Here is a 27,824-nt window from a genome sequence, read left to right as displayed (position 1 = left end):
AACAGGCCAGACCAGGTAAGGACAGCAGATTTCCTTTAGAGGACATTAGTGAACCAGATGTGCTTTTATTACAATGGTTTCACAGTCTTCACGAGACTATTTGCCAAAATGGGATTTGAACCCATGTAATTAAAGCATTACCTGGGTCTCTGGGCTACTAGTCCAGTGACAATAACAGTATGCCATTCTCTGGCTAAATGTAATCTTTTTATTAGGATTCACTTTGTAACAATGTATATTAAGTTTGGAACCTCATAATCATTTAGACTTTTATCATTAAAGACAGTGTAGTGACTGAATACATAAGGACATCCCACTACCTCACCGTTTATACAGTTTATGATACACATTGACTTTATGCACTGTGTAAACATTTAAGGACCATCTACTTGGTTTTTTTTATGAGTGCTTTATTATCATAGAACATAGAACATTACAGTGTAGTACAGGCCATTCAGCCCTGTGGAACCAATCTGAAGCCCATCTATCCTATACTGTTTCATTTTCATCCATATGTTTATCCAATGACCAATTAAATGCACTTAAAGTTGGCGAGACTATTAAAGTTGCAGGTAGAGCATTTCATACCCCTACTACTCTCTGAGTAAAGAAACTACCTCTGACATCAGTCCTATATCTATCACCCCTCAATTTAAAGCTATGTCCCCTCCTGCTAGCCATCACCATCTAAGGAAAAAGGCTCTCACTGTCCACCCTATCTAAGCCTCTGATTATCCTATACAGTTGCGCCTCAACAGACGAACGACCTCGTTCACGAACAAATCGGTTTACGAACAGAATTGTACTTAAAATTTTGCTTCAACATACGTACGAAATTCAAGGTATGAATGCAAAAAGCCTATGGTTTCATTGTCATTGTTCTGCTTTGCTACGCACACTTTGAATATTCGTGAACTGGGTCCCGGAACGGATTAATTTCGTAAATCGAGGCGCTACTAATCTCTAAATTAATTCACCTCTCAACCTTCTTCTCTCTAATGAAAACAGTCTCAAGTCCCTCAGCCTTTCCTCATTAGATCTTCCCTCCATCTTAGTAAATCACTTCAGACCCCTTTCCAAAGCTTCCATATCCTTCCTATAATGCAGTGACCAGAACTGTACACAATACTCCAAGTGTGGCCACACCAGAGTTTTGTAAAGCTGCAATATGACCTTGTGGCTCCGCAACTCAATCTCTCCACCAATAAAAGCTAAGATACCGTGTGCCTTCTTAATAACCTGGGTGACAACATTCAGGGATCAACATATATAGACACTGAGATCTCTCTGCTCTCCACACTGTCAAGAATTTTACCATTAGCCCAGTACTCTTTATTCCTGTTGCTCCTTCCAAAGTGAATCACCTCACAGTTTTCCACATTAAACTCCATTTGCCACTTCTCTGCAGCTTATCTATGTCCCGCTGTAACTTGCAACATCATTTGGCAGTGTCCACAACTCCACCGTCTTCAGTGTCATCCGCAAATTTAGTAATACAATCTTCTATGTCCTCATCTAGGTCATTTATAAAAATGATCCTTGCAGTACACCACTAGTAACTGAACTCCAGGATGAACATTTCCCGTCAACCACCACTCTCTGTCTTCTTTTAGCTCGCCATTTTCTGATCCAAACCACTAAAGCACCCTCAATCCCATGCCTCCGTATTTTATGCAATAGCCTACCGCGAGGAAACTTATCAAAGGCCTTACTAATATCCATATACGCATCAACTGCTTTACGCTCATCCACCTGTCGGTCACCTTCTCAAAGAACCCGATAGATTTGTGAGGCACGACCTACCCTTCACAAAACCATGCTGACTATCGCTAATCAACTTATTCATTTGTAGAAGATTATAAATCCAATCTTTTATAACCTTTTCCAACAATTTACCCACAACCAAAGTAAGGCTCACTGGTCTATAATTACCAGAGTTCTCTCTACTCCCCTTCTTAAACAAGGCGAAATCCCTTTTCCTACCTATGTCCTCAGTACCTATGTGGACTATGACTTGGGGCTGCTCCCCCCTCCCCCTTAAGGATCCCAAAAACACGATATGAGACATCACAAACCCTGGCACCTGGGAGGCAGCCTGCCATCCATGAGTCTCTCTCGTTTCCACAGAACTTCCTATCTGTCCCCCTAACTATGGAGGCCCCAATGACTCATGCTCTGCTCTTCTCTCCCCCTCCCTTCTGAGCAACAGGGACAGACTCTGTCCCAGAGACCTGTACCCCTGGCTTTTGTATGCATTTTATATACGTTGGAAGCAATTTTTCCACTATCTCCTTTAAAAGAAAAGTTACATATTCCAAACATCTACAACCATATAGAGGAAGAGCATTAACTGACAATGACTTCCAAAAATATTTAATGAGGAACTTGCACCAATTAAGCAAAACTGACACAATAAATCTAGAGTATCAATACATTAATTAAGCTAAAGAAACGGGCAAGGAAAATATGACAAAATGCCATTTCATCTTAACACACATATCTTAAATTAACAAGACCAACTATAATTGGAAGGACGATCCTGTGAGTAACTGGCAATTTAATAAATCAATCTGGAATTAATGGGGAAATGACATTGTTTGATGACCATCGCATACCAAGCTGAAACTTAAGTTTGCAGAGCTTGACCCCAGTGGTGTTAGATACAGACCAGAAACCATGTGTGACCTAGTGCACAGTAAGTCACATGCCTGGAAAGTCACTACTCTGCTTTGATAAACATTACTTTATAACTCAATTAAAATTCTCTGCCATGCCAGACTGTCTCCTATTTGCTGAATAGTTAGTGTCTCAAATAGACAAATAAGTATTTTGGTGTGACTTTAAATTGTAACCTAAAACTTAAGAGAAAACCAAGGAACTGAATCAAACCAGAGGAAGGCATGAGATGTGCTCTACTGCCCTAACATGAGTGCAGAAATCAAGGCTGTGAAAAACAAGCATGGTTTGCCTTCCTCAATGGTTCTCTATTACAAGATGGATGTATGGATTTGCCTTTCTGAAGAGCCCTGATTCAAATTTCCTGTCAGAAATACTGTGTTCCTTTATTTTGTAAAAACGGGCTGAGGGGACAATTTGCACAAATTAGCCACTTCCTGTAAAATTTGGTACTGTACATGCAATGCATACACAAAGACTGATTGATGATAATAATAAACTGCTAATGCATGAGAACAGTTATGCACATATTGGGTAACTTGGGTAACTCGAAATGCACATGATAATGCATAAATACTTTTTTTTTAAATTCACATAGCTGAAGTCCCTCATTCTTGGAACAATCTTGCATATCTTTTCTACATCCTCTTTATATTCTTTCCATCCATCCTAAAATGTGCTGCCCAGAACTGGGCAGAATCTTGATGAGATATCGGGGTTTTGCCTGCTGGCTGAAACGCCAATGAGAAACTTCTATTGCCTCTTTTTGGAAACACGCCAACCAGACAGTAGTGAGGCCATCAACAGGTCTTTCTCTGGAATGAAAACCTGAGAATGGAGGTCTTGCCTAAATATCTGTCGGCCAATTAAAGTCTGCTATCCAAGAATCCGATTGCTCAGTAACTGGGTGATTGGAGAGATGGTAAGTTGAGGCATCTATTAAATGTCCATCAGTTGGCAGTTTGAGGGCCTTAATTTATGGTGAGTCAAGATATTTGCCCACTGACCTCATGTAGCATTTAACTGCAGATATGGTGAGAAAGGTGTGAATTTCACTTGAGGACAAACCCACCCAATTATCTCCTCTATTCACCATCTCACTTGTCACATCCAGGGAGGAGAAATTCTGCACAATGTTACGTCACCTCAGAAAATAAAAAAAATTGTCCTATTCGAAAATTCTGTTTCTTGAGGCGGCATGGTGGCTCAGTGGTTAGCACTGCTGCCTCACAGCGCCAGGGTCCTAAGTTCAATTCCAGCCTTGGGTGACTGTCTGTGTGGAGTTTGCACGTTCTCCCCGAGTCTGCGCGGGTTTGCTCCTGGTACTCCGGTTTCCTCCCACATTCCAAAGATGTGCAGGTCAGGTGAATTGGCCATGCTAAATTATCCATAGTTATTAGCAGCATTAGTCAGAGGAGGGTGGGTTACTCTTCGGAAGGTCCGTGTGGACTTGTTGGGCCAAAGGACCTGTTTCCACATGTAGGGAATCTAATCTTAAAAATAAAATGTGAGTCAATTGGTTTAGTGACTAGCATGTGAAGCAGAATGATGACAATGACGGTTGAATTGCCAGGCTGGCTGTGGCAACTCATGGTGATCTGCCCCTTCATATGATCTGACTTGCTCAATCATGTCCTCAGGTTATACACAGTATAACTATGATGTGAAGAAGCCAGTGTTGGACTAGGCTGGACAAAGTTAAAAATCACACGTTATAGTCCAACTGTTTTATTTGGAGCACTAGCTTTTGGAGCGCTGCTCCTTTATCAGGTAGCTGTGGAGCAGGTTTAATAGACACAGAATTTAAAGCAAAAGATTACAGTGTCATGCAACTGAAATGATATATTGAACAAACCTAGATTGCTGTTAAGTCTTCCATCTTTTAGAATGGGTTGCAGGTTTCGGTTCATTAACATTTAAATACCAAAACTTCTTTTAGGTCACATTTTCAAGATAAGGTTTCATGAAAAAAGGTGACATCTCAGCTCAGACAATGCATTAAAGGTGTGAACTTAGAGTTTGTATCTCATTCTTGAGTCAGATTGTAGGAAAGTAGGAATTTAGAAAATATTACATGGATTGACTGGCTGCATTGATTGCCTGCAGATTGCATGCTTTTTGAGCAAAATAGAATGTATCTGCAAGTTTAATGCTGAAAATGCAAATTCACCCCATAAAGTTATATGTATGTGTGTGTGCATGAGAGAGAGTGTGAATGCATGTGAGAGACAGAACCAGTCTGACTCAAGATTGGAATACAAACTCTAGCCTCGCACCTTTAAAGCATTGCTTAAGCTGAGATGTCATTTTTTAAAAAATAAAATCTTAAGTTATCTTGAAAATGTGACTTAAAAGAAGTTCTGGGATTTACATATTAATCCCAGCATCTCATTCCAAAATGCAATCCATTCTAAAAGATGAAAGACTTAACAGCAATCTATTATTTCAGTTGCATGACACTGTAATTTTTTGCTATAAATTCTGTGTCTTATGGTCCTGCTCCACAGCTACCTGATGAAGGAGCAATGCTCCAAGAGCTAGTGCTTCCAAATAAACCTGTTGGACTATAACCTGATGTAACGTGATTTTTTTAACAGTATAACTAAGAAGAAAGACACTTGTGATTGTTTGTGAACAATGGCCAGTTACGTAGAAAAGGTGATCTCAGAGGACACAAAGCACTGCAGAGATTCAGTAAAATTTTGAGAGCTACATGTCTGTACAGTTGACCACAGGACAGTCAAATTTACTGGACAAAACACTATTTTACGTGAAAAAAGTGCTCTTTCAGTATATAAACCTAAAGCTCATAGTCACACTGCACTATAGTTCATGCCATGTCCTTCCTAAAATATAGACATATATCATCTCACTGGAAAAATTGTCAGGGGTTACCAATTGGTAACTAGAGCAGATGAAACTCTTGCCTTGATCAAGATTTTGTAAAATTCTGTCAAAGTAGGAGATCCAAGCTTCCATCTGTAACATGATGTAGATAACATTTATAGTTTTCTTTCAGGCTAAAGATAAAATTATGACTAACAGAGGAAATTAAAGGTTTTGGTGCAGTATATCATTAAGTTTTAAAAATGCTTATACATAAAACTTTATTGACAATCAAGGCCATAATACAGTGGGAAATAGCTTATACTTTTCTAACACAAATGCAAAATACTTGCTTTAAGTGATCCTTCTCGCATGAAAGATCCATTAATTTTCTCATCTTCTTCTTCAATTTCTGATTTAGTTGGTTGCCTTGAAATACTCACTTGAAAAAAGAAGAAATTGCATTACAGCACAAGCCATGACTTACAATTAAGAAGAAAGAACTTTGTAATCTTAATTTTCAGGATGTTCTAAACGCTTCAAAACCAATTACTTTCAGGTGCAGTTATAACTATGGTTGTCATGTAGGTAAATGTGATCACAAATTCGCTCATAGCAAGAACAATGAATGAACACATTTCTTTTGGTTGTTTCAGGTGTTTTTGACAGAATAACAGGAAATCTCCCCGTTCCTCAACATGAACCATTTGATCCTTTATATCCATCTTGGATTGTGGACCTGGCTACATTTTGTTGGAATAAAATACAGTGCAGGTGTGTAATTGCATTGAGTTTTGAACACACAACCTTCTCATTCATTCCCTACTAAATCAAACAGATAATAGAAAGGTAGGCAGCTAAGGCACATGTATTATTCAGAATATCGTTTATTATGTGCCCACTCATGATTTAGGCAAAGTTCTCTCTTGGAAGGACAAATTAAATGCATAAATATATACTTGGGCATCAACGAGAGCCAGGGATAGGAATATAAGATTGACATACAATATCCCTGCCATGTCTGCACAATTTTCAATTATCATTTTCAACAGGAAGTGGATCACCATGTCCCAAAATGAGTGGCCAACTTTTAAATGAGACAATAATAGTGTAGGTAAGTCATATGGTTCATTTTACTGTACTTTATACTCATCAATAATCATGCCAATAAACAGAAGGCATTCAGTGTCGTTACGGCACAAATAAATTTAGAAACCGTCAAAGACATCACCAAAAAATTCATATGATTGGATCTACTGAGGTCAGCACTTCAAATATTCTCTAAATCCAAAGGTCAGGAATAAAGGAACAGAGTCCTATAATAATGGGTGTCTACCTCCTTTATATTGCCTCTGGATTTCATGAAAATTCTGACAGAGGTTGAATAGGCCTATTTGCAATAAGGTGGTTGTCTAATAATGCTATGTTAATGCAGTTAGAAGCTATGTTACCAGTATTCATGTCTCAATGCTCTGTTTTTTTAAGGGGTTTTGCAGTAGGGCTTGTGTCTAGACTGAACTCATAGAATCATAGAACACCTACAGTGAAGAAAAATTTCATTCAGCCCATCGAGTACACATTGACCCTTGAAATAGTACCCCACCCAGAACCAGACCCCTACACTATCACCCGACATTGCCCTTGGCTAATCCACATAACCTGCACATGCCTAGAAACTATGGGCAATCAAGCATGTCCAAACTACATAACCTGCACATCTTTGGACTGTGGGAGATTACTGGAACATCTAGAGGAAACCCACAGTGCAGACACAAGGTGAATGTGCAAACTTAACAGAGACAGTAGCCTGAGAGTGGAATCAAACCCATGTCCCTGGTGCTGTGAGGCAGCAGTGGTAACCACTGAACAACCATGCCACCTCAGATCAGATTCTTCCAACTGATGTTGTTCAATAGTGCCCATAGAGTTTATAGGCCTGCCAGGAGGTGGACTAACACAGTATATATGGCTAAGCACATTAGGACCTTATGTACTAGATTTGGACACATAAGAACTTGGACGAGAAAAAAAAATTATATTTGTATGGTGTATTTCATGGTATTTAGGTATATATTTAATAGCTGAAAATGTGTTGCTGGAAAAGCGCGGCAGGTCAGGCAGCATCCAGGGAACAGGAGAATCGACGTTTAGGGCATAAGCCCTTCCTATATGTTTAATAACCAGTTACTGTGTAATGCAGAAAATATGGTACCATTTGCACAAAGTTAAGGATACTCAAACAGTCATGCAATAACAGGAATACAGGAAATAGGAGCAAGAGTCAGCCTTTTCGCCCTTATGCTTGCTCTATCATAAATTAGATCATGGTGCATCTCCTACCTTAACACCCACTGCCCCACACTATGGTGCTGGGAATCCTACAATTGCGTCCAGGTGGCCATTTGTTCACCTCCATGTTTCCTAATCCCCATTAAAAATCAGCCCATGGTGGTGGTTTGGCATTTCAGCTAAAGAATGCCATCTTCTATACTGCAACACTCCTTCAGAACTGCAGTGGTATGTTAGGCTAGATTAAGTGCCCAAGACTCTGGATTATGACTTGAATATCTGATTTCCTGATGAGAGTGAGCCATGTTTGTATTAAGAATGTATTTTGCCTATAGAGTACCAGAATTAAGAAACAGGTATAAAGAACACTATTTTATTTCCTAGATATGCAGATGGTTGATTAGCTTAGTTGGCTTGATGGCTGGCTTGCAGTGCAGATCGACATCCAACATTGCAGGCTCAATTCCTGTACCAGCTGAGGTCACCAAGGAGGTACTCACTTTCTCATCCTCACACCTTGTCTGAATCATAGTGATCTTCAGATTAAACTCACCTCTAGTTGTCATTCTTTCATGAAGAGCAGCTCTACGATCTGCCATGGTCTTCTGGGGCTATGGTGACTATCTTTTTAATGTTAAAGAAGCATGTGCTAGGAACAATAATTGTTAGCAGCGGGCATTCTTAAGAATATTGCTCCTTCTTCAGGAATGAATGGCAATTCATGGAGTGCTTCCAATGACCTTGAACTACTTTCTTGGAAACCTTATCCTGTTGATTCCAAAGAGTACCTCCCTCCTCTACTTAACTCATGAACCAACACTTCCACATTGGAATCTGCAAATTGGCAGCCAGGTGTCCTGAATCAGCACTTTTCAGTACCTCTGTAAGCAGTTATCTTTTGTGCAGCTGTAAGTATTGTAAAAACGAAACAGTACACTATGTGCCAATGAGAAAAAGTTTGTTCTAAGAACTCCAGAGTCCTGAAAATTTTATGCTTTATAATTGTCCTGCATTCATACTCATGCTGTTGAACTTTTATCATTAAGTTTCTAATATTGATGGATCAGTGTATGAAATTACCTTGATATTTTGATTCACGTATTTCCAATAAATAATGAACACTTAGTGTTCCTACCTTTAAGCTACTAGTGCTTTTTATATATTTTAGCAGTAAAAATGTGAAATGATTAGATTGACTACATACTGCGTGATTTATTTGCAGGAGGCTTTCCCTTTCTCTGTTTGTCAGAACCAGATGATATAGATTCTGGAAACACATCTGATGGAAGCTTGGGCAATTTCACAGTCTCCAGCTCTTTTGCTGCCAGTTCAGCTTGGTATTTAACTTCCTCTTCATCTATCCAGTCTGAAATTGTGTAGGCAACATGTTCCAGGTAATTTCTGTGGAGGATGGTATCAGATATACAAAATTATAAATTCCTTCTTTATCTAGAATCATAAATGAAATATTTTTAAATTATTTGAAACTTCAGTCCATTCAATATATCTCACAAAAGATCAATCATTTGAATCTGAAGGCAAGAGTCGCAATTCCAGTGTTGTTATTGGTGTAGAAATGGAATACAGATTTCCACCAATCTATCTATGTATCACTTCGTCTGAACTTCCCCAGAATATAATGTAATCTCTCCCTTAGAATGTAGGAAGAGAGAATAGAATACATCCAATGACTAAAATTATGCAGGTATATAAAAATCTGTGGCAGCCTCTTATGATGAAGCAGGGTCAGTTACAATGCAGTCAAGGTTAAGAGCTAATCATTACATCTCAGAATCCACTGAACCAAAAATATTGATTGTATAATGTAGAATAAAAAAGTCCTGGGTATCTGGCAGCTATGCCAAGAGGGCCATCATGCTGTTATAGAGTCAGAGACTCATACCACATAGAAATAGACTCTTAAGTCCAATCAGACCATGCCAAACACAATCCAAACAAAATTAGTTGATGTTCTAAAATTTCCTTTCCAATAGAGACTCAATGCAACATATTCATATAACCTGTAACTTTAGTGCCTTATATTTATTGCCTTTTTCTTGCTAGTGCACTTACAGGTTACAGGCATTACAGGTAAGGTATTAGCATGGATAGAGGATTGGCTGACTAACAGGAAGCAAAGAGTAGGGATAAATGAGTGCTATTCTGGTTGGCAATCAGGAACTAGTGGTGTGCCTCTGGGATCAGTGTTGGGACCACAATTATTCAGGATTTATATAGATGATTTGGAGTTGGTGTAGTTTGCAAATGACATTAAGAAGAAGTTCCTTAATGGCAGAGCAAAGTGTGCAGAGGACTGTGAAACTTTGCAGAGGAGAATAGATACCTTAAGTGAGTGGGCAAAGGTCTGGCAAATGGAATACAATATTAATAAATGGGAAGTCATCCATTTTGGTCAGAGTCACAGTAAAAAGATTATTACTTGAATGGTAAAAAGTTGCAGCATGCTTCTGTGCAGACGGACCTGGGTGCCCTTGTGCATGAATCACAGAGGGTTGGTCTGCAGGTACAACTAATAATTAGGAAGGCAAATGTAATTTTGTCCCTCATTGCTAAAGGGATTTAGTTTAAAAACAGGGAGGTTATGTTAGAGCTGTATAGGGTGCTGGTGAGGCCACACCTGGAGCACTACGTGCAGTTTTAGTCTCCTTGCCTGCAAAAGGATGTTCTGGCACTAAAGGGGATACAGAGGAGGTTCACTATGAGGAGAGATTGAGTAAACTGGGATGATATGCAATGGAATTTAGAAGAATGAGGGGAGATCTTATCAAACATATAAAATTATGAAGGAATAGATAAGATAGAAGTAGAAAGGATGTTTCCACTTGCGGGTGAAACTAGGACAAGAGGGCATAGCCTCAAAATTAGGGGGAGCAGATTTAGGACTGAACTGTGAAGGAACTTCTTCACCCAGAGGGTTGTGAATTTATGGAATTCTCGGCCAATGAAGTAGCTGACACTACTTCAGTGAATGTTTTTAAAACTGAGATAGATTTTTTGAACAATAGAAGTAATTAAGGGATATAGTAAGAGGGCAGGTAAGTGGAGCTGAGTCCATGAAAAGATCAGCCATAATCTTATTGAATGGCGGAGCAAGCTCGAAGGGCCAGTTGGCCTACTCCTGCTGCTAGTTCTTATGTTCTTATTTCTGATAAAGTCCTCATACGAATAACGTATCAAAATAAGCATGACATACACACAAATATTTGTGTCTCTATCTTTTGATGAGGTGACTCATGTCCCCCAGAATTGTAATGGAAATATTGATGAATATGGATAAAATTTTGACATGTGGAAGCTTAGTTTAAAACTAGTCGGACTTTGCAATTTGCAAACTGCAGACCTGGAACAGAGTATTCATGCCACCAGACCTTAGACAGTCAACTTCATGTTGAACGACCACATTGTTTCAAACAAACCGTTAACACCTCCAGTTAGCCTGCTTTATTAGAAGAATGCTAGACAGAGTTGGTAACACCTGGCTCAATAGGAGGCCAGAGGCGTAGCATGACAAGGACAGTACTTAACAGTTGAAGTTCAACCGTATTCTGCCACCAAATATGGAAAGTAGTCACCACATTGGATCTTCGTGACCCCACCAATGCTAGTATTGGATGTAGGCCACGGAATCTTCAAGAAGGGCATGAAGAGGGGGTTAAGTGGGTAACTTGGAGCCGAGCTCTCTGCTGTTTGCTTCTTCTTCAACAGCATCTTCAGAGAGCACCTGTGACTCGCAGCCAGCATCTCCAACTCCTTGTACATCATGGTGACCTTCGATGAGGAGAGAAGTCTACAGTGATAACTGCAGATTTTGAAACATCAGTCAACCCTCAAACACCGAGGAACAGCCTGTCCCAGCCTTATTGAATGGGCATTACCAATCCTTTCAGATAAACAGTTCAAATACAGTGGCGGGGACTTGTTGATAGGGTATAACAAATCCTTGGAAGCACATGTCAGAAGTAGATAGCAAGTGTAGACTTGAGACTGTTTACTGAAGATACCTGTGAGAGATTGATAGAGTTTGATAGTGACGTGCTAGTAGAGTCTGATAAATATTATATTTCTTTGATAAAGTGGTCAATAAATCAGTTGGACTTTTCCTTGACTCTTGTCCCCTTAGTCTATCTCACTACATAATATGCCCGAGTTTAAAAGGGTTACTGCAAATTGGCCAATCTTAGTCAGGGTACATTTTTCCACCTTGCACTTTTCAACAATTTGTAAGCTTTTCTAATTTACAAAACCTTAGCAACATTTATTGGTTGCAGACCGACTTGGTTTGTAACAGAAGTTAGCAAAGCTAGGTCAGAGAAAGAGCCAATAAACAGACATAATTTACACTTTATGAGCAAGTCATTACAGAGATCATCAAATCACAAGCAGATAATGGGGTCTGAAAGTGCAGCCTCTAAACTGAAGGTTATTTTTTTGTTTCATTTGTTCTGTCTTTTACAACCTAAACTCTCACTTATTGTCCGAGATACATTTTTAAGCAGACAGAGTACAATGCAATGCATTGCACGTAAGCATTGTTTAACGAAAAGGTCATGCAAGAAGCACTGCCATCTTTTCTTTTCGATAGACATGTCAACAAAGCCCATAACTTTGAGTTTCAAGTGTGTTGCTTTCTGTAATATACAATATCAAATCTGTTCTGATGATGTCAGGTTTCATAGAGATGCCTCTGATATGTTCTTTGTTATTTCCCCTCAGTTGAGGATACATTTTACCATGATGTTTTGTTGCCTTAGTTCTCAGCAGAGCTGATCTATTTGCACTATCATTTAAACATATTCCTCATCTATATCTCTCCTTTACCACTATTAGCACTTGCTTTGGCTTTTGCTTTGAGCACCCCTACTATCTGTTCCACTCGCTCCTCTTCTCCCTTTACCATCCGCAGAAAAACCATAAGTTTCCCTTCCCTTTTAATCCCAAGAAGAGACTTTGGACTTAAAACATTAATCCTATTATTCTCTCCAACAGATGTTGACAGAACTGTTGGGTTTCTCCAACACTTGTGATGGGTGGCACGGTGGCACAGTGGTTAGCACTGCTGCCTCACAGCGCCAGAGACCTGGGTTCAATTCCCGCCTCAGGCGACTGACTGTGTGGAGTTTGCACATTCTCCCCGTGTCTGCATGGGTTTCCTCCGGGTGCTCCGGTTTCCTCCCACATTCCAAAGATGTGCAGGGTCAGATGAATTGGCCATACTAAATTGCCCGTAGTGTTAGGTAAGGGGTAAATGTAGGGGTATGGGTGGGTTTCGCTTCGGCGGGTCGGTGTGGACTTGTTGGGCCGAAGGGCCTGTTTCCACACTGTAATCTAATCTAATCTAAAAATCTAAACTTCCAGTTTTTACTTCAGATTTCCAGTATCTCTAATATTTTGCTTTTATGTGAGAAGTTATCTTGGTGTCCTGCCCATCTCTCAATCACCATCACAAAAAATGACAATGCTAAACATATTCACAAAAGTGGACAGAATGAAGATGTCAGAATATGATGCTGATGCCACTAAAACAGAAGAAGAAACCAATACTTTCCAGCAGTGTATGTCACTTATTTCACATATTGCAATCACCAGCAAAGGTATATCCTATTTTGATGTTGGTTTAAAACAATGATATCCATTTAAAAAACTGACTCCCATAGTGACCTTGATGACACACTTTTACATCTTACCTCCAGTTATGACTCCTTTCCATTCTCCCAGCTTCTATCACACCTATACTGATAATGCCACCATTAGCAGGAATAATTAGAAATATTTACCTTTTTCCTCAACTGAGGATTCCCCACTACTGTGGTTGACAGGGCCTGCTGCTGTTTTCCCACCCATTTCTTACACTTCTGCCCTCACCCACTTCCTCCCACGGCAACAATAGGATTATAGAATATATGGTTATCTTTAAAATGCCACTGATATTATTAATGCCACTGACTTATAATTTAGTTCTCTTCAGTTCCGAAAAATATAGGTTTTAAAACTGCTTAAGTGACAAGCTCAAATGTATACATAAATCGTAAAATATATAATGCTCTCCAAAGTTTCTCTCAACACACTTGAGGCCTGAGAATGTTAATTACAATAATTAGTTATTTTTACTTAGATAGGCAATCAGATCTTTAGAGTTCGAACCTGAACCCAATATTGGAGTGAAGGGCAGTTTCCCAGGATTCATTACACTGGCACTGTTTATTCATGGGGTTATGCAGGACCAATAGTACAGAGTTGTCCTGTTTGTAGTAGTACGTATCCAAACACCTATAAAATGGAACAGCTTCCTGAAGAACCTGAAATGTACATACAACATGTTTACATTAATAAGTATGAAAACATTGACTGTGATTTTCTTTACAGACAATCCAGATTCGAACAATTTGCTCTATTTTTAAATGCATCATCATACTCAGAACAGACCATGTACTTTCAGACGCAAGCTAGCATTTTCTTAAACAGCAATGTAACTATGGCTAGGATTCTCCACTGGCTAGACAATTGTTACAATAGCAAAGGTGGGAATTGGACATGGCAAGTCCCCATTGAAGCCCACTCTGAAGGAAAAGCCTGGGAAATTGAATTTTCCATTGGGCAAGGACTCTAAGCCTGGAATCCTCCATTTAAATTGAATAATTTGGATGTTTCTAATGAAATTAAAAAATATTGTCTAATTCCTAAATAATTATTAAACAGACATCATAACTACTTCATGATTTGGAGATGCCGGTGTTGGACTGGGGTATACAAAGTTAAAAATCACACAGCACCAGGTTATAGTCCAACAGGTTTATTTGGAAGCACTAGCTTTCAGAGCACTGCTCTTTCATCAGGCTCCTACTTCAAGCATCCTCAATTAAAACTCCTCCAGATCCTGCCTTGACATACCTCTCTCCCTTCCACACAGCCGGTCTCAACCTGACACACCCACCCACTAGATCTGAACCCTTCACAATTGACACCCACTCTTCTTGCCCCCACTGGACCTGATTTCTCTTTTCCACCCCAACCTATCAAAAACACTGCATCATATACCCTGTCATTCTACACCTTAGCACCTTACATCCTTCTCAAATCATCCTACCCACTTGGCATTCTACCTCTACCCCGCTGACACTCTATTACCTGACACCTAGTTGCCAAACAAGCTGGCACCTTGATGTGGCATCCTAACTTCTCAGCAGCTTAACATCACATTTATATTATGTACTTCCCATTTTACAGCTGGTGTCAAAGTGGCTATCAAGACCCTTTAAATTCAGAAGTATGGCAGTTGACTCCTGGGAATAGGGGACACAAATTGCCTTCTGCTGTGAGTTCTATGCTACAGAAGAATGATCAGAATGTAACTGCAGCTCCACATTTCTAAGGGAACCTAGAATCTCCTTTCAGAAATCAGAGCTCCCGTCCTTTATAGTAAAAAAGGGCTTGAGTGAGAATCTGCATGAGGTTGCCACTCCTCAGAAAGTTTGGTCTGATGTGTGTGGTTTATGGAGTAGCATGTTGCATGGTGATTAATCAGTCACTGAACTGTTTCTTAGATTTAGTAACGAATGCTATCATAAACTGTGAATAACAGACTGCAACTAAGGCAAAAACTACCCATTGTAACATACTAAAATGCAAACATTTGCAAATGCAAGAAGAAATCAGTGAATAAAATTAACCACATAGGCATAAAATTTTTCTGGTACTTCAAAGTGGTTCAAGACAAAATGCTTAGAACCTGGCACAATTTTTGATGCTTACTTTGACCTCTGGAGGGATACATCTAATCACAGTGATATAGATGTGCACTAAAGAACTGAACCAAAACATTGGAAAGGTAAACTTTTTGTGCTAAAATGACAGAAATGCATAATCTATTAGTTCTAGTTCCATCTAATTTACTTGGCACATGTACATAGCCCTGAGTAAAACTGCATAAAATCTTACTGTTAAGATAACTTTAAAGTCATTCTCAGATTTTGCTCAAGAGAGTGATATTTGGGTTACCTGTAGCAAAACAAATGGATCATGCTGCTCAGCAAAACTCCATTCCATCAGAGATCGAAGTTGTGACTTTTGTATATATTTTATATCAATGTTTATGTCATAAGCTTTATCCTAAAAGGAAAACATAATTTTATTTTTCAGGAGTACAAGTACAAAAATATTTATCTTTGCATGCAAAAATAGCACCAAGTAAACAGCAAAGAATAACATCAACACATCTAAGTTTCTTTTTTTTATTTAATAGATATTTTTATTAGAAATTTAACATTTTTACAAGTTTACAAAAATAAACAAAACTCTCAGATATAAACATTGATATACAATTAGCTCAAATATGCAATAGCCAAAATTTGACAAAAAAAAAACAAAAACAAAACAACAAAAAAAAACCGAAAAGAAAAAAAAAACAAACAAACAAAACTCAACTATCTACTAATCTACCAATTTGAAAGTTCAGGGGGGCCCTCCGCCACCCAGTTCATCAAAATATTTTTCCTTGCACAGAAAGAAAGAATAGAAAATAGTCTCTTCCCGTACGTGTCCAGGGAGGGAAAGTTCGAAAAGCCCAAGAGGAGAGATACAGGGTCCACTTTAATTTCCGTTCCTAAAATTTCTGTCAGTGTACTTGCTACTTTAGTCCAATATCCACGGATCTTATGACAGGTCCATAAGCAATGTACAAGAGTGCCCACCTCTATTTTGCATTTAGGACACATTGGGGATGCTCCTGCCTTAAATTTTGCCAATCGAACCGGTGCTATATGGGCCCTATGAAGTATCTTCAGCTGGATAGCCTGGGTTCTGTTACAAATAGTAATTCTTCTAGTATTTTCCCAGATATCATTCCACGTTTCTGTGGAGATTTCTAGTCCCAGATCCTGATCCCATGTTTTAAGCAGATTATCCATATCTCCCGCTACTTCATCATGTAGCAAATGATAAATATTACTGACGGAAGATACCCCCACTGGTCGTAGGACACTACATTCTCTATCGGATTTATAAAGATTATCTAATAACGTAGTCTTCTTCTGTATGTAATCTCGAATTTGGAAGTATCGAAAGGGGTCTCCATTGGGTAATCCGAATTTCTGACGCAGCTGTCCGAAAGACATCAGGACCCCATCTTTAAATAAATCCCCGAGACATGAGATACCCCTGGATCTCCAGAGTTTAAAAGTGGCATCTGTTAACCCCGGTTGGAATCCCCATGCTCCCACTATCGGTGCATAGGGGGATGTTTTATGTGAATTACCCTCATTTTGCCGCATTATATTCCAAGCCTTGATTGTATTTAGTATTATAGGGTTTTTACAGTGATCTGTAATGATTTTCCTCTTGTCTGAGAATAAAAGGTTAATAAGTGGGTATTTTACTTGAGAGGCCTCGATGTCCAACCAATAAGTGGGTATTTTACTTGAGAGGCCTCGATTGTGGATCAGACAAGACCCAATCAGCTATGTAACTAAGTTTCTTTTAATAATGAGAACAATTTAGTGATTTAGCTCTGTCAATGGAGACAGGGAGTGTATCTTGAAAAATAGATTGCATGCAATGCACTGGTCTATTTGAACTGCTATACTATTGAAGTACCCTTTTCAGTTGTTAATTTGCATTATCATTTATAATTGTACCTTTTCATCATCAGCATCTGTTGAACTACCTTTTCTGTTTTTCTTGTCAATCATTTCAGAAGTATCTTTAAAGTGCACTGAAAATAAATATAAAATCTTAGTTGTAATCTGGGACAATATTCGGGGATAATTTCACAAACATGCACTTATGATGAAGGACTTCACCTGTCAAAAATTCAGTGCAGTGCCCATGATGTCCAAATAACATGCTGCTTGTGGGTGAATGCTGCCCTGACTGCATGGACTCACAAGAATATTACTCAAAGTGCACCTTGTTTTTAATAAAAACAAATAAGCAACAAGCAACTTGAACTAAATTAGAACTGATGGTAATCAAAGCCTGGGAAAATTGTACCCAGGTGTAAATGAAGCCCAGGGACTCTGAATGAAGTCAACCCTAAGACTTTGTTTAGAAAAGAATACATTCTTCAAATTTACAGAATTCAGTTGGATAGTTTACAAAATCTACTATAGTTTCAGCTCTCAAGCATCTGAAAATTTTTTTTCATTTGAAAAGATACTCCGGAATAGTATTTTATTCACCTCAGTGACCTACATAAAATTAGTCTAAAATGTTAATGGTGATACCTGCACAGAATGGTTCTATGCTGTTTTCTCCTGCCACGCTGTTGGCTTTTGACCTGTTACTATCAAACCCAAAAGGGTAACTTTCTTCCCGATTTGAAATTTTGGTGAATATATTCTCTGAAATGAAAAGCAGCATAATTCAGCTATTAAAGATAAAACCATAAATGATTTTTTAACAACAATTTCAGAAGGTGTAAAGCTTTATTTGGTAAGTTATTATGTAACATTCATAGATATTATGACATAAAAATACTTCTCCAAAGTGTTCTAATTTCTAACATTTGGAGGAGAGTTTCAAAGATTCAGAACCTTTTAAGTGAAGAAATATCTCCTCTTTCAGTCTATAAAAAGTGATCCCTTATCGTGAGATTGTGTCCCTATGTTTAAGACTCCTCAGCTAAGAGAAACAACCATTCAGCATTTACCTCTTTAGCCAATTCATATTTTGAATTCTTCATAGAGATAACCTCACTCTTCCACATGACAGAGAATTTGAACCCGGATTTATTTAAACTCTTGCCAAAGCTAAACTCTTCTGATCCAAGGAACCTTCTGACTGCTTGCCATACTGTTACCAATGGAAATTGTACCTTCCTTAATTACATGACCAAAACTGCACACAATACCCAAAGTGTGGCCTCACTAAATCTGGATGCAATTGTAGGAAGATTGCCTTACTCTTCTACACCAATTTCTTTGCAATTAAGGAAAAGATGCCATTTACTTTCTAATCGCTTAATGTTCCTGCAGGCTAATTAGCTGTTCCTTGTAGAATACTGCCAATTCCCTTTTAACATTTTACCAAATTAGTTTTGGAAATGCAATTATACTATGTCCACATATATTAGTATGCTCAAGACATTGAGTTTGGATTGTGCCAGGTAACCTTAGCTTTGATTCAAATATGGACAGAAGAGTCGAATTGCGTGAAAGTGACTGCCCTTGTCATCAGTATATGACCCAGTCTCATCATATGACCCAGTCTAGCATCAACCACAGCCAATGGGAATCAAGAAGAAAACTCTGTTATTTGGATTCATACCGAGCACAAAGCAAGACGATTGTGATTGTTTGAGTCAATCATCGTAGGTCCAGGATCTAGAACACAAAACATGCCCTTAGGCCCTCAATGTTGCACTGACCTGTGAAATTAATCTGAAGCCGATCTAACCTACACCATTCCATTATTATCCATATGTCCAATGCCATTTAAATGCCCTTACTGCCAGCGAGTCTACTACTGTTGCAGACAGGCCGTTCAATGCCCCTGACGCGATGAGACAGCGGTGCTAACCGCTGAGTCACCTTGTTACCCCAGATGCACCTAGCCTTCACTTTTCCACACACTGTAAGCATACACACTGACATTCATGCCAAACCTAATGAAATGTAATTTTTTTTTGTCATTCTCATTGATTGCACTGTATCCATTGGAGGAATGCCACTCCTGTATTTAAAATTCTGGATTTATTTCGGTCCCTTATGGGAGAAGAAAGTCAAACAAGTGATAGCAACAAACTGGAGATAAACTTCTCTCAATTAGACATGGAGAGACTGGGAGCTAACAATTGGTAGATAACTGGTGATAATTACTAGTTTATCAATACATGAACTGTGAAAAGTCCGAATATTGTGATCGCCAAGATCGTGACAATCCAAACTAAATCCTATTTACTTCTTGAGTGATTCCTTAGAGGACTTCATATGTTTGTAGCATGCATAACCAGGTGCAAGTAGCCACACTTTGGTTATGTGGAGTTTCACATGATGACCTTACACCCTAAACACAGAATGTATTGAACGGTGATGGACAGTTATGGGCTTGTTCTGGAGAGATCAACAATGTAATCTAATGAATCCTGGGGACTATTATAAAGGTGGTGTGAATTTGCATCACTGTACATCACTGTAGTGATGATGAAAAACAACATTTGTACTGTATCAGAAGACAGTGCTGATGGGTTGGCAAGTGGATTCTGATTGGCAAAGACATTGCCATGGAGAATTTACCCAATTCATGATCACGGACAGTTAACAGCCAAGTTTTGTTCATGTTTTACATCAGACAAGGTGACTCTGATTGATCAAGCCATTACTCTGTAAAATGATCTAAATAATGGCCATCATCAATGCTGTCATTTGTTTTATACAAAACAGGTTCTAGTAAGGATTCAAATACATTCCATGAAATTAATTCCAGGCAACCTTTGCCAGTTTGATTGTCTTGTTAAAACTTAAAATCATTCATGATTGTTTCTGTGTTTTTCTGACAAGCTCTCATTATATTTTGTCCTACAGCACAGCTTCTATAGCGGATTCTATGAATTAGTTTACAAGAAATCTTTTTCATTGACTACTTTTGTTCAGCAAAACTGACTCTAAATCTTGTTTCTCTGACTGAAGAAAATGGGTCAATGGAAGCTCACTGAAGGTGGAAAGCATATCGTGATATAAGGAGGAAGAATACATGTGTGGAGACCTACCACCTCTCTGTGGGACGGTAAAGTACAGCTCAGGAAGATAGCCCACAGGAGTAGGAATTTGTACAAGTCCCAGAATAGTACCAGAAACTTTGAGAATAGAAGACAAAAGCAAACTTTGTCATAAGAATCATAAACTCTTATATTACCACAGCTAATAAATGCCACTGAATGCACAAAAATGTTGGAAAGCACAAAACCAAAAAGAATTATATGATTAATCCATTTCAATCCATCCTCACTGTAAAATATTTATCCAATTATCCATCAAGTTTATCCACAAATTCTATTTCATTACTCCCTGGCAATCTATTCTAATTCACTCTTCACTGTTCAAAATAGTTCAATCTCTTTGTATCTACACCTGCTGAGGCCTATTGAATAATTCACAGAATGAGGAATCACTAAATTGCTTCATGATATGTCAACATTATCATATCTTCTGGGAAAAGTTATGGGAACATACTCTTGGACACGCCTGCCAGAATAATATAGAGTAAAATCATAGGGTGGCCATTGAGACTTTTAGCCTTGGAATAGTAATGTTCTTATGTCATTCTCCAGTTTAAACTAGGTTCTGTCACATGACATCAGTCAGTCTAGTCATATCTTACATTAGAAAATTGTAAATTCAAAGAAAACATAAGAAAAATCAAATCAAAGGAAACTTAATAATTTCTTTTTTAAAAACTATGAAATTAACAAGTGATAATTGTTTTAGTTAGCTGCCAATCTCTTGATGATTGCCCAGCTTCATTGTCAGAGATACCTTATGGATTTGTAATTCCTCCAAGAAATTAAAATACCCAAATAGGACCCATTTTTCCAATACATTGATAAAAATGAATTTATTTACCAGCATTTAAAATTTTTTAATTCAAAATATATTTAATTGTTTCTTACAATATTTACTTATTTAACAAATGAATTTGAGATGATTGTGTTGACATTTTAGCTCATCAAATAATCATTAGGATATAACTTTATTCTACACCAAACATTCAGAAAGAATTCTAGAAAGATCTGCTGCAATAAGTTAACCTTGTGCCCTCAGAATTTATTCAGCATTGCACATTGGTCTGAAAACTGAATAATTTAGTTTAGTTTAAACTCATTATTTGATTACCTGCAAAAGCAGAATTGCTTTGTTTCCGTGTCTTCTTGACAGTAATAAGCTGTTTCATCTCTTTCGTAAATGCAACAGGGTCATCCCATGGTATATATGATGTTTCAAGACTTTCGGCCAACATGTCTTTTTTCTTTTCTAATTCTCCATTCTCTTTTACTGTCGTTAGCTTTATGCTCTCAAATACAAACTGCTTGAAGGCTTTCTCCACCTCATAACGTGTCATATTTTCTAAGTGAAATAATAAATAGTACAACCTATCAATTAATTGTCCATATAGAAAACCAACTGTAATAGCTATCTCAACCATAATACGATGAATTAACATTATTCAAAAGTAAGAACCAATATTGGAAGTGCAATAAAAATGGATGCTCTTGCTTTTCATTTGAGTTCATCACATAAAAATATTTCAGTAATTCTTACAATGAATTATTTTGTGAAATTATGACTTTTTATAGAGTAATACAGCATGGAAACAGACCCTTTGGTCCAACTAGTCCATGCCAACCATATTCCCAAACCAAACTAGTCCCAATTGCCTACCCATATTCCTCCAAACCTTTCCTATTCAGGTACTTTTCCAAATGTTCTTTAAATGTTGTAACTGCATCTGCATCCACCATTTCCTCTGGCAGTTTATTCCACTAACTACATTTTCTGTGTGTAAGAATGTTGCCCCTCATGTCCTTTTTTAAACTTACTCCTCTCATCTTAAAAATATTGCACACAAGTCCTGCTCCAAATCAGCATAAAAGTTAGTGGATCCTTAAATTCGTATTAAAATAATGCAAAGTCCATAACTTTATTTTTCTATATTTTTGATTGCAAAGTTGTATTTACAAACACCATCCCATTGTAATGTAGCAATTTAGTGTAAACAATGACAAGATGAACTAATGTGATTTTCTAAAATAGATACATTGATGAAGAAATATTTGGATATTGTAGGAAATTTCTAATTTTTCAGCAATGCCATTGTATGAATAATATTCATCTGAACCATCAGAATAGGAATGTGGGACCTCAAGTGTGTTTCAACTGTAGTACCTTTCAACAAAGTAATACACCATTTGTACAAGAATGGAGTATCAGCTTAGATGATTGGACTTCAAGTCTACTGATATGGAGACTTGTCTAATGGGAATGGAAACTGAGAAATCATATGCATCTACAACTTTCTGGTCATAAAATTGACATGAGTTCTCAAATCTTCACACAGAAATACAGTTTGCAACTGCCTGATCAAAGGCAAACATGTCACAACTGAGCTGGAATAAACACCTGAAGTGAAATATATCCATCATAAAAGGTTGTTATGTGGAGTTCTTTCCCCAGAATTATTCAATGCCACGTCAAATTGAATATTGATAGACAAGTGAGATAAGGGTCATACGGCCAGGAAGGTAAGTGAATTTGGGACTGCATACAAATCAGCTATGATCTTATTGAATAGCAATGGGAGCTTGAAACACTGAATGGCTCTTAAGTCCTATGTTCCTAAATATATATATTTTTAAAACTATCTATTAAGTTTCACAAATCATTCTTTAAGCTCAATAAGTTCCATAGGTTTCCCATTCAGTTTACAGTATTCTGAATGAAGGAGTCCCACTTTGTTACAGTGGAAAACCTTATGCCATCAGTTTTCACTTCAAACCTCAGCCCACTCCTTTTAAGTCTGAGAAAGAATTCTTTAAATATCCTGAGTAACCTCTTCCTTACCTAGGCTGTTTGCATTGCTTTCGCCCTCTCTGCTTCCATCCTCCTTGAGTTTATGGGGGTTATGGAAAAAATAATTAATTTTATAATCAGGTCACAATAATCAGCTATTTCTGGTGCCAGTCTAACTGTTGTTCTGGTCTTTTACATGAGTTCTAACTACTGGAAGAAGAGAATTTTAAAAGTTATCTCAGGAAATATGTTCTCACAGAGCTTTACACATGGCATTTACTCCTAATGCCTGAATCCAGTTATCAAAGTTACTTTGATCTACATTTTCAAATTTAATATAAATCTTCCCTTATGTTTCAAACTTTTGCCTGCATGCCTCAGGGAGTAACTTGTAGACCATCCAGAATAGCTGTCCCCAATCTATAGGAACCTCTTCTGAAAGTGATGCATAAATCCCATATGCTCTTTCAGTCAATCTGCTTTGCAAAATAATGTGTCCAACTTTGCTTTGGCTACTTTATTTGTTTTGCTTACTTTCTTTGAACGAAGTAGAGAATGCCTCCACTCTCTTTTCTCCAAATTAAGAAAGACATGTACCTAACCTTGGGTTGCCCTACAATTAGCCTCAATTAATTGGATTATAGGTAATCACTACACTTGCTATTCAGCTGTGACACTTTACTCACACTGTCTGACACATTTGATCACCTGCAGAGATTTATGATTCAGCCTGTTGGCACTTCACACACACCATTTGTAAGATTTTCTAATCTCTCTGCCTGTAAATTATGTGCCTGTGTACTTCTCTTCACTCCACTTGATGAAGGAACAGGGTTATGAAAGCTTGTGATTTCAAATAAACCAGTTGGAGAATAACCTGGTTACATATGACTTCTGCCCTTGTCCAGCCAGTCGAACACCGGCACATCCTTATCAATAAAACTGTATTAATGAGAGAATTTAGCTGCAATATCTCACCATTGGTGCAATGGTACATAAGCTCTTGGATACTGGCCAAACGTCTGGCATCAACCTTAGGCGAAGGACGAGTAAAATTAAGGAGCTTTTCTAAAGGCAGTTTTTTCATCATTTCCTGTTCAGCCTTGCCAGGGTCAAAGCCTTGCAGTGTCTGAAATAACAGCAAAAGTCAGGTCGTTCCATTTTTAGTAAAATAATTTTATTGCAAAAATTGAGAGTGGAGCAAAGGTGAAACAGATAAGAACCCATAGAACTTATTAACTCATTAATTTTGTTTCTTTTTAAAAATAAAAGATATGGTTCTGTTTAGAAACAGAGAATGAGTTAAACTAAATTTCTGGCACATAGGAACATAGGAAGAAAGAGGAGGCTATTTGACTCAGAAACTTTTCTACCATTCAAAAATTCATGGTTGACCATGTACCTCTACATTGTTTTTCTCCAGTATACATCTCTTGACATCATTACTTCCTAGCAATCTATTGATTTGAACATGCTTAATAACTGTGCTTTCAAAGCCCTCTGGCTACAAAATTACAAAGATTCCTTTCCATCTGAGTGAAATGAATCCTCTTCATCTCAGTATTAAAGTACCTACGCCATATTCTGACACTGATTCCAGACTTACAATCATAGAGCTGCACAGCATAGAAATACCCTTCAGTCCAATTCATTCACCCCGACCAGATATCCTAAATTAATCTTGTCCCATTTATCAGAATTTAGCCCATATCCCTTAAACCCTTCCTATCCATGTACCCATTCAGATGCATTTTAAATGCCTTTCAAATGTTGCAATTCTACCAGGTATCCTATCCATATCTACCCTGTCATGCCGTGTAAGAATAGGAATTTCTAAATTTTCAATGAGATCACTCCAACTCACTTCAAAACTCGAAAAGATACAGGCCCAGAATGCTCAATTTCTTCTTGTATGACAAACCCGTCATTCCGGGGATTAGTCTGGTGTCTTTTTGTGCACTCCCTTTACACCCCCTTGCCTATCCTTCCTTAGATAACTGCACACAATAATCTAGTATAACCAACACTCTATACAATTGCAGCAAGACTGCTTAACTCCTGCACTCAAATCCATTTGCATCAAAGGGCAACAGGCAATTGCTTTCGTAATAACTTGTTGTATTTATTCTAAGTTAAAAATTACACAACACCAGGTTATAGTCTAACAGGTTTATTGGAAGCGCTAGATTTCGGAGCACTGGGGAGAATATGAAGGAGCAGCAGTCCGAAAGCTAGTGCTTCAAAATAAACCTGTTGGTCTATAACCTGGTGTTGTGTGATTTTTAACTTTGTACACCCTAGTCCAACACCGGCATCTCCAAACCATGTACAGAAGAACCTCGATTATCCGAATGAAATGGGCAGGCACTACTTCATTCGGATAACTGATTATTCAGTTAATCGATTCAATGCCTTTCCTCTGGGGCTCAGAGTTTTCTGTAAAGCCTGCTCTTTGTTCAGACTAGGCAACAGCACACCGTGTGTAAGCTCCTGCCCCCGCCCACCCCAAACCCCGTCCAACACTGCCCCCCCCAAACCCTGTCCAACACTAACCCCCACCCGCGCCCCCACCCCAACCAACATCGTTCCCCTGCCCGCCCCCAACCCCATTCAACACCGAGGCCCACCTGCCCCCTCAACCCTGTCAAACGGGGGTGAGTCTCCAATTAGCGTATGTGTATGTGTATATATATATACACACACACTTACTGCAACTTTTTGACAGCTTCCATCTTTGCCTTGTACAGGACAATGTTGGAGAGATTATCTGGGGAAGGGGGGGTCAGGGTTCACACCTGTGTAGCACTCCAGGGGAAAGGTGTGGGGAGAGAGAGAGGGCGGGAGGTCAGTCATTTAGAGATGGTGCCTGCACTCCCATCAGTTCAGGACTGTTCTCTGCAGCACTGAGTGCACTTTTAATCACTGTAAACAAAAGATGCGATCAGTGTTGGAAACATGTCTTTGATATAATGTTTCTGTTGGGACCTCGAGATCTCCTTCGAATAATCCAATAATCGGATAACTGATCCTTTCAGTACTCCACAACTAAGAACCTGCCAATGGAGTATGACCAACTTATTTCTCTGTTTTCAGTTTATTAACAAATTCTATTCCCATTCCTATGTGATCTAATTTAGTTTATTAATGTCCTGTTCTTGGACCTTATTGAAAACGTGTAAATTCCAAAAACACTACATCATTAATCCTCCTTCATCTGTGCTCCAAAGTGCATCACCAACGAATGCCAACACGCTTGTAAGACATAATTTCCCTTTCCCAAATCCATGTAGAATGTGACCAGTGGCGGCATCTCCATCTTGGATCCTAAACTATCCCTTCAAATTCCACCCATCCAGGAGATTTGTCACTGGTTGACTAAAAATTATTTCTGTGGTTTCACTATACTTCCACGTAGTGCATTCCATACCCTTCCTGCTCACTGAATGAGTTTTCTTACATTACCTTTGCTTCCCTGCACATCATTTTAAATCTATGCCCTCACATTCATACTCTTTTTGCAAGTGAAAACAGCTTTCCTTTTGATTTGATTCATTGTTGTCACATGTACCTAGGTACAGTGAAATGTTTTGTTTTGCTGCAATACAGGCAGGTAATAACATACAAGGCCATACTGATCATAGGGTGCTTAAACAAAGTGAGGCATACAAGGTTACTGTTCCATAGGAGGTGCACAAAAGCAGATCAACATTGGTTTGAAATTAGAGAGGTCCATTTGACAGGTAAGATGTTGTTCTTGAACCTGTTGGTAAGTGTGTTTAGGCTTTTGTATCTTCTGCCTGTTGGGGGAGGTTGGAAGAGAGCATAACTGGGGTGGGAGGGGTCTTTGATGATATTGGCTGTTTTTTCACACTGGCAAGATGCAGATGGAATCCATGGATGGGAAGCTGGCTTGTGAGATGGTTTGGGCTGTGCACACAACTTTCTGAAATTTCTTACGGTCCTGGTCAGAGCAGTTGCCATACCAAGTCATGATGCATCGAGATAGAATGTTTTCTATGGCATTTATAGATGTTGGTGGGGGTCTTAATGTACATGCCGAACCTCCTTAGCCCCCTGAGAAAGAAGAGGCATTGTTGTGCCTTCTTGACCATCGCATCAATGTGGGAAGACCAGGACAGGTTGTTGGTTACCTTCTTTCCTAGGAACTTGACATTCTCGACACTCTCCATCTCAGCTCCATTGATGTCGGTAGAGGCTTATCTTCCCCCTTTCTTTATGAAGTCAATGATGAGCTCTTTAGTTTTGCAGACATAGAGGGAGAGGTTGCTATCTCCCTCTATCCAGCCAGGTAAACAAGTTACTAAAGATAAACATGGTTAATCATGGGTGCTTGGTCATTATGCTCAACAGATTGCTCGGATGCTTTGATTCACTTCATTAAATAATTGTCACCTACACTGATGATGTCGTAGTTGAGATGATAATTTTATGATAAACAAACCCTTGAATGCCAAAGCATGAAAAACAGTGAATCCATCTGTGTTTCCCTCACAC

General features: G+C 38.5%; 1 protein-coding gene and 1 long non-coding RNA gene across 2 annotated transcripts in view; one reads left to right on the top strand and one right to left on the bottom strand.

Annotated features, from left to right (window-relative positions):
• spag17 (sperm associated antigen 17) overlaps positions 1–27,824 on the bottom strand; it is a 227,811-nt gene that overhangs the window by 139,357 nt on the left and 60,630 nt on the right. The window contains exons 16-23 of the mRNA XM_043700962.1: positions 24,288–24,438; positions 21,636–21,866; positions 18,030–18,146; positions 17,442–17,518; positions 15,808–15,918; positions 13,954–14,108; positions 8,996–9,192; positions 5,856–5,944 (exon numbers count right to left, since the gene is read on the bottom strand). Of these exons, the coding sequence (XP_043556897.1) occupies positions 5,856–5,944; positions 8,996–9,192; positions 13,954–14,108; positions 15,808–15,918; positions 17,442–17,518; positions 18,030–18,146; positions 21,636–21,866; positions 24,288–24,438 (1,128 nt within the window). The remainder of the gene's footprint in view (positions 1–5,855; positions 5,945–8,995; positions 9,193–13,953; positions 14,109–15,807; positions 15,919–17,441; positions 17,519–18,029; positions 18,147–21,635; positions 21,867–24,287; positions 24,439–27,824) is intronic.
• On the top strand, positions 5,876–8,867 carry LOC122555207. The gene is made up of 3 exons (XR_006313210.1): positions 5,876–6,061; positions 6,159–6,276; positions 8,176–8,867. It is a non-coding gene; the product is annotated as an uncharacterized LOC122555207 (long non-coding RNA).

This window comes from Chiloscyllium plagiosum, chromosome 12 (assembly GCF_004010195.1).
Source record: "Chiloscyllium plagiosum isolate BGI_BamShark_2017 chromosome 12, ASM401019v2, whole genome shotgun sequence".
Taxonomy (NCBI): Eukaryota; Metazoa; Chordata; class Chondrichthyes; order Orectolobiformes; family Hemiscylliidae; genus Chiloscyllium; species Chiloscyllium plagiosum.
Note: the sequence above shows the minus strand (reverse complement) of the source record. Positions and strands in the feature narration are given on the sequence as shown.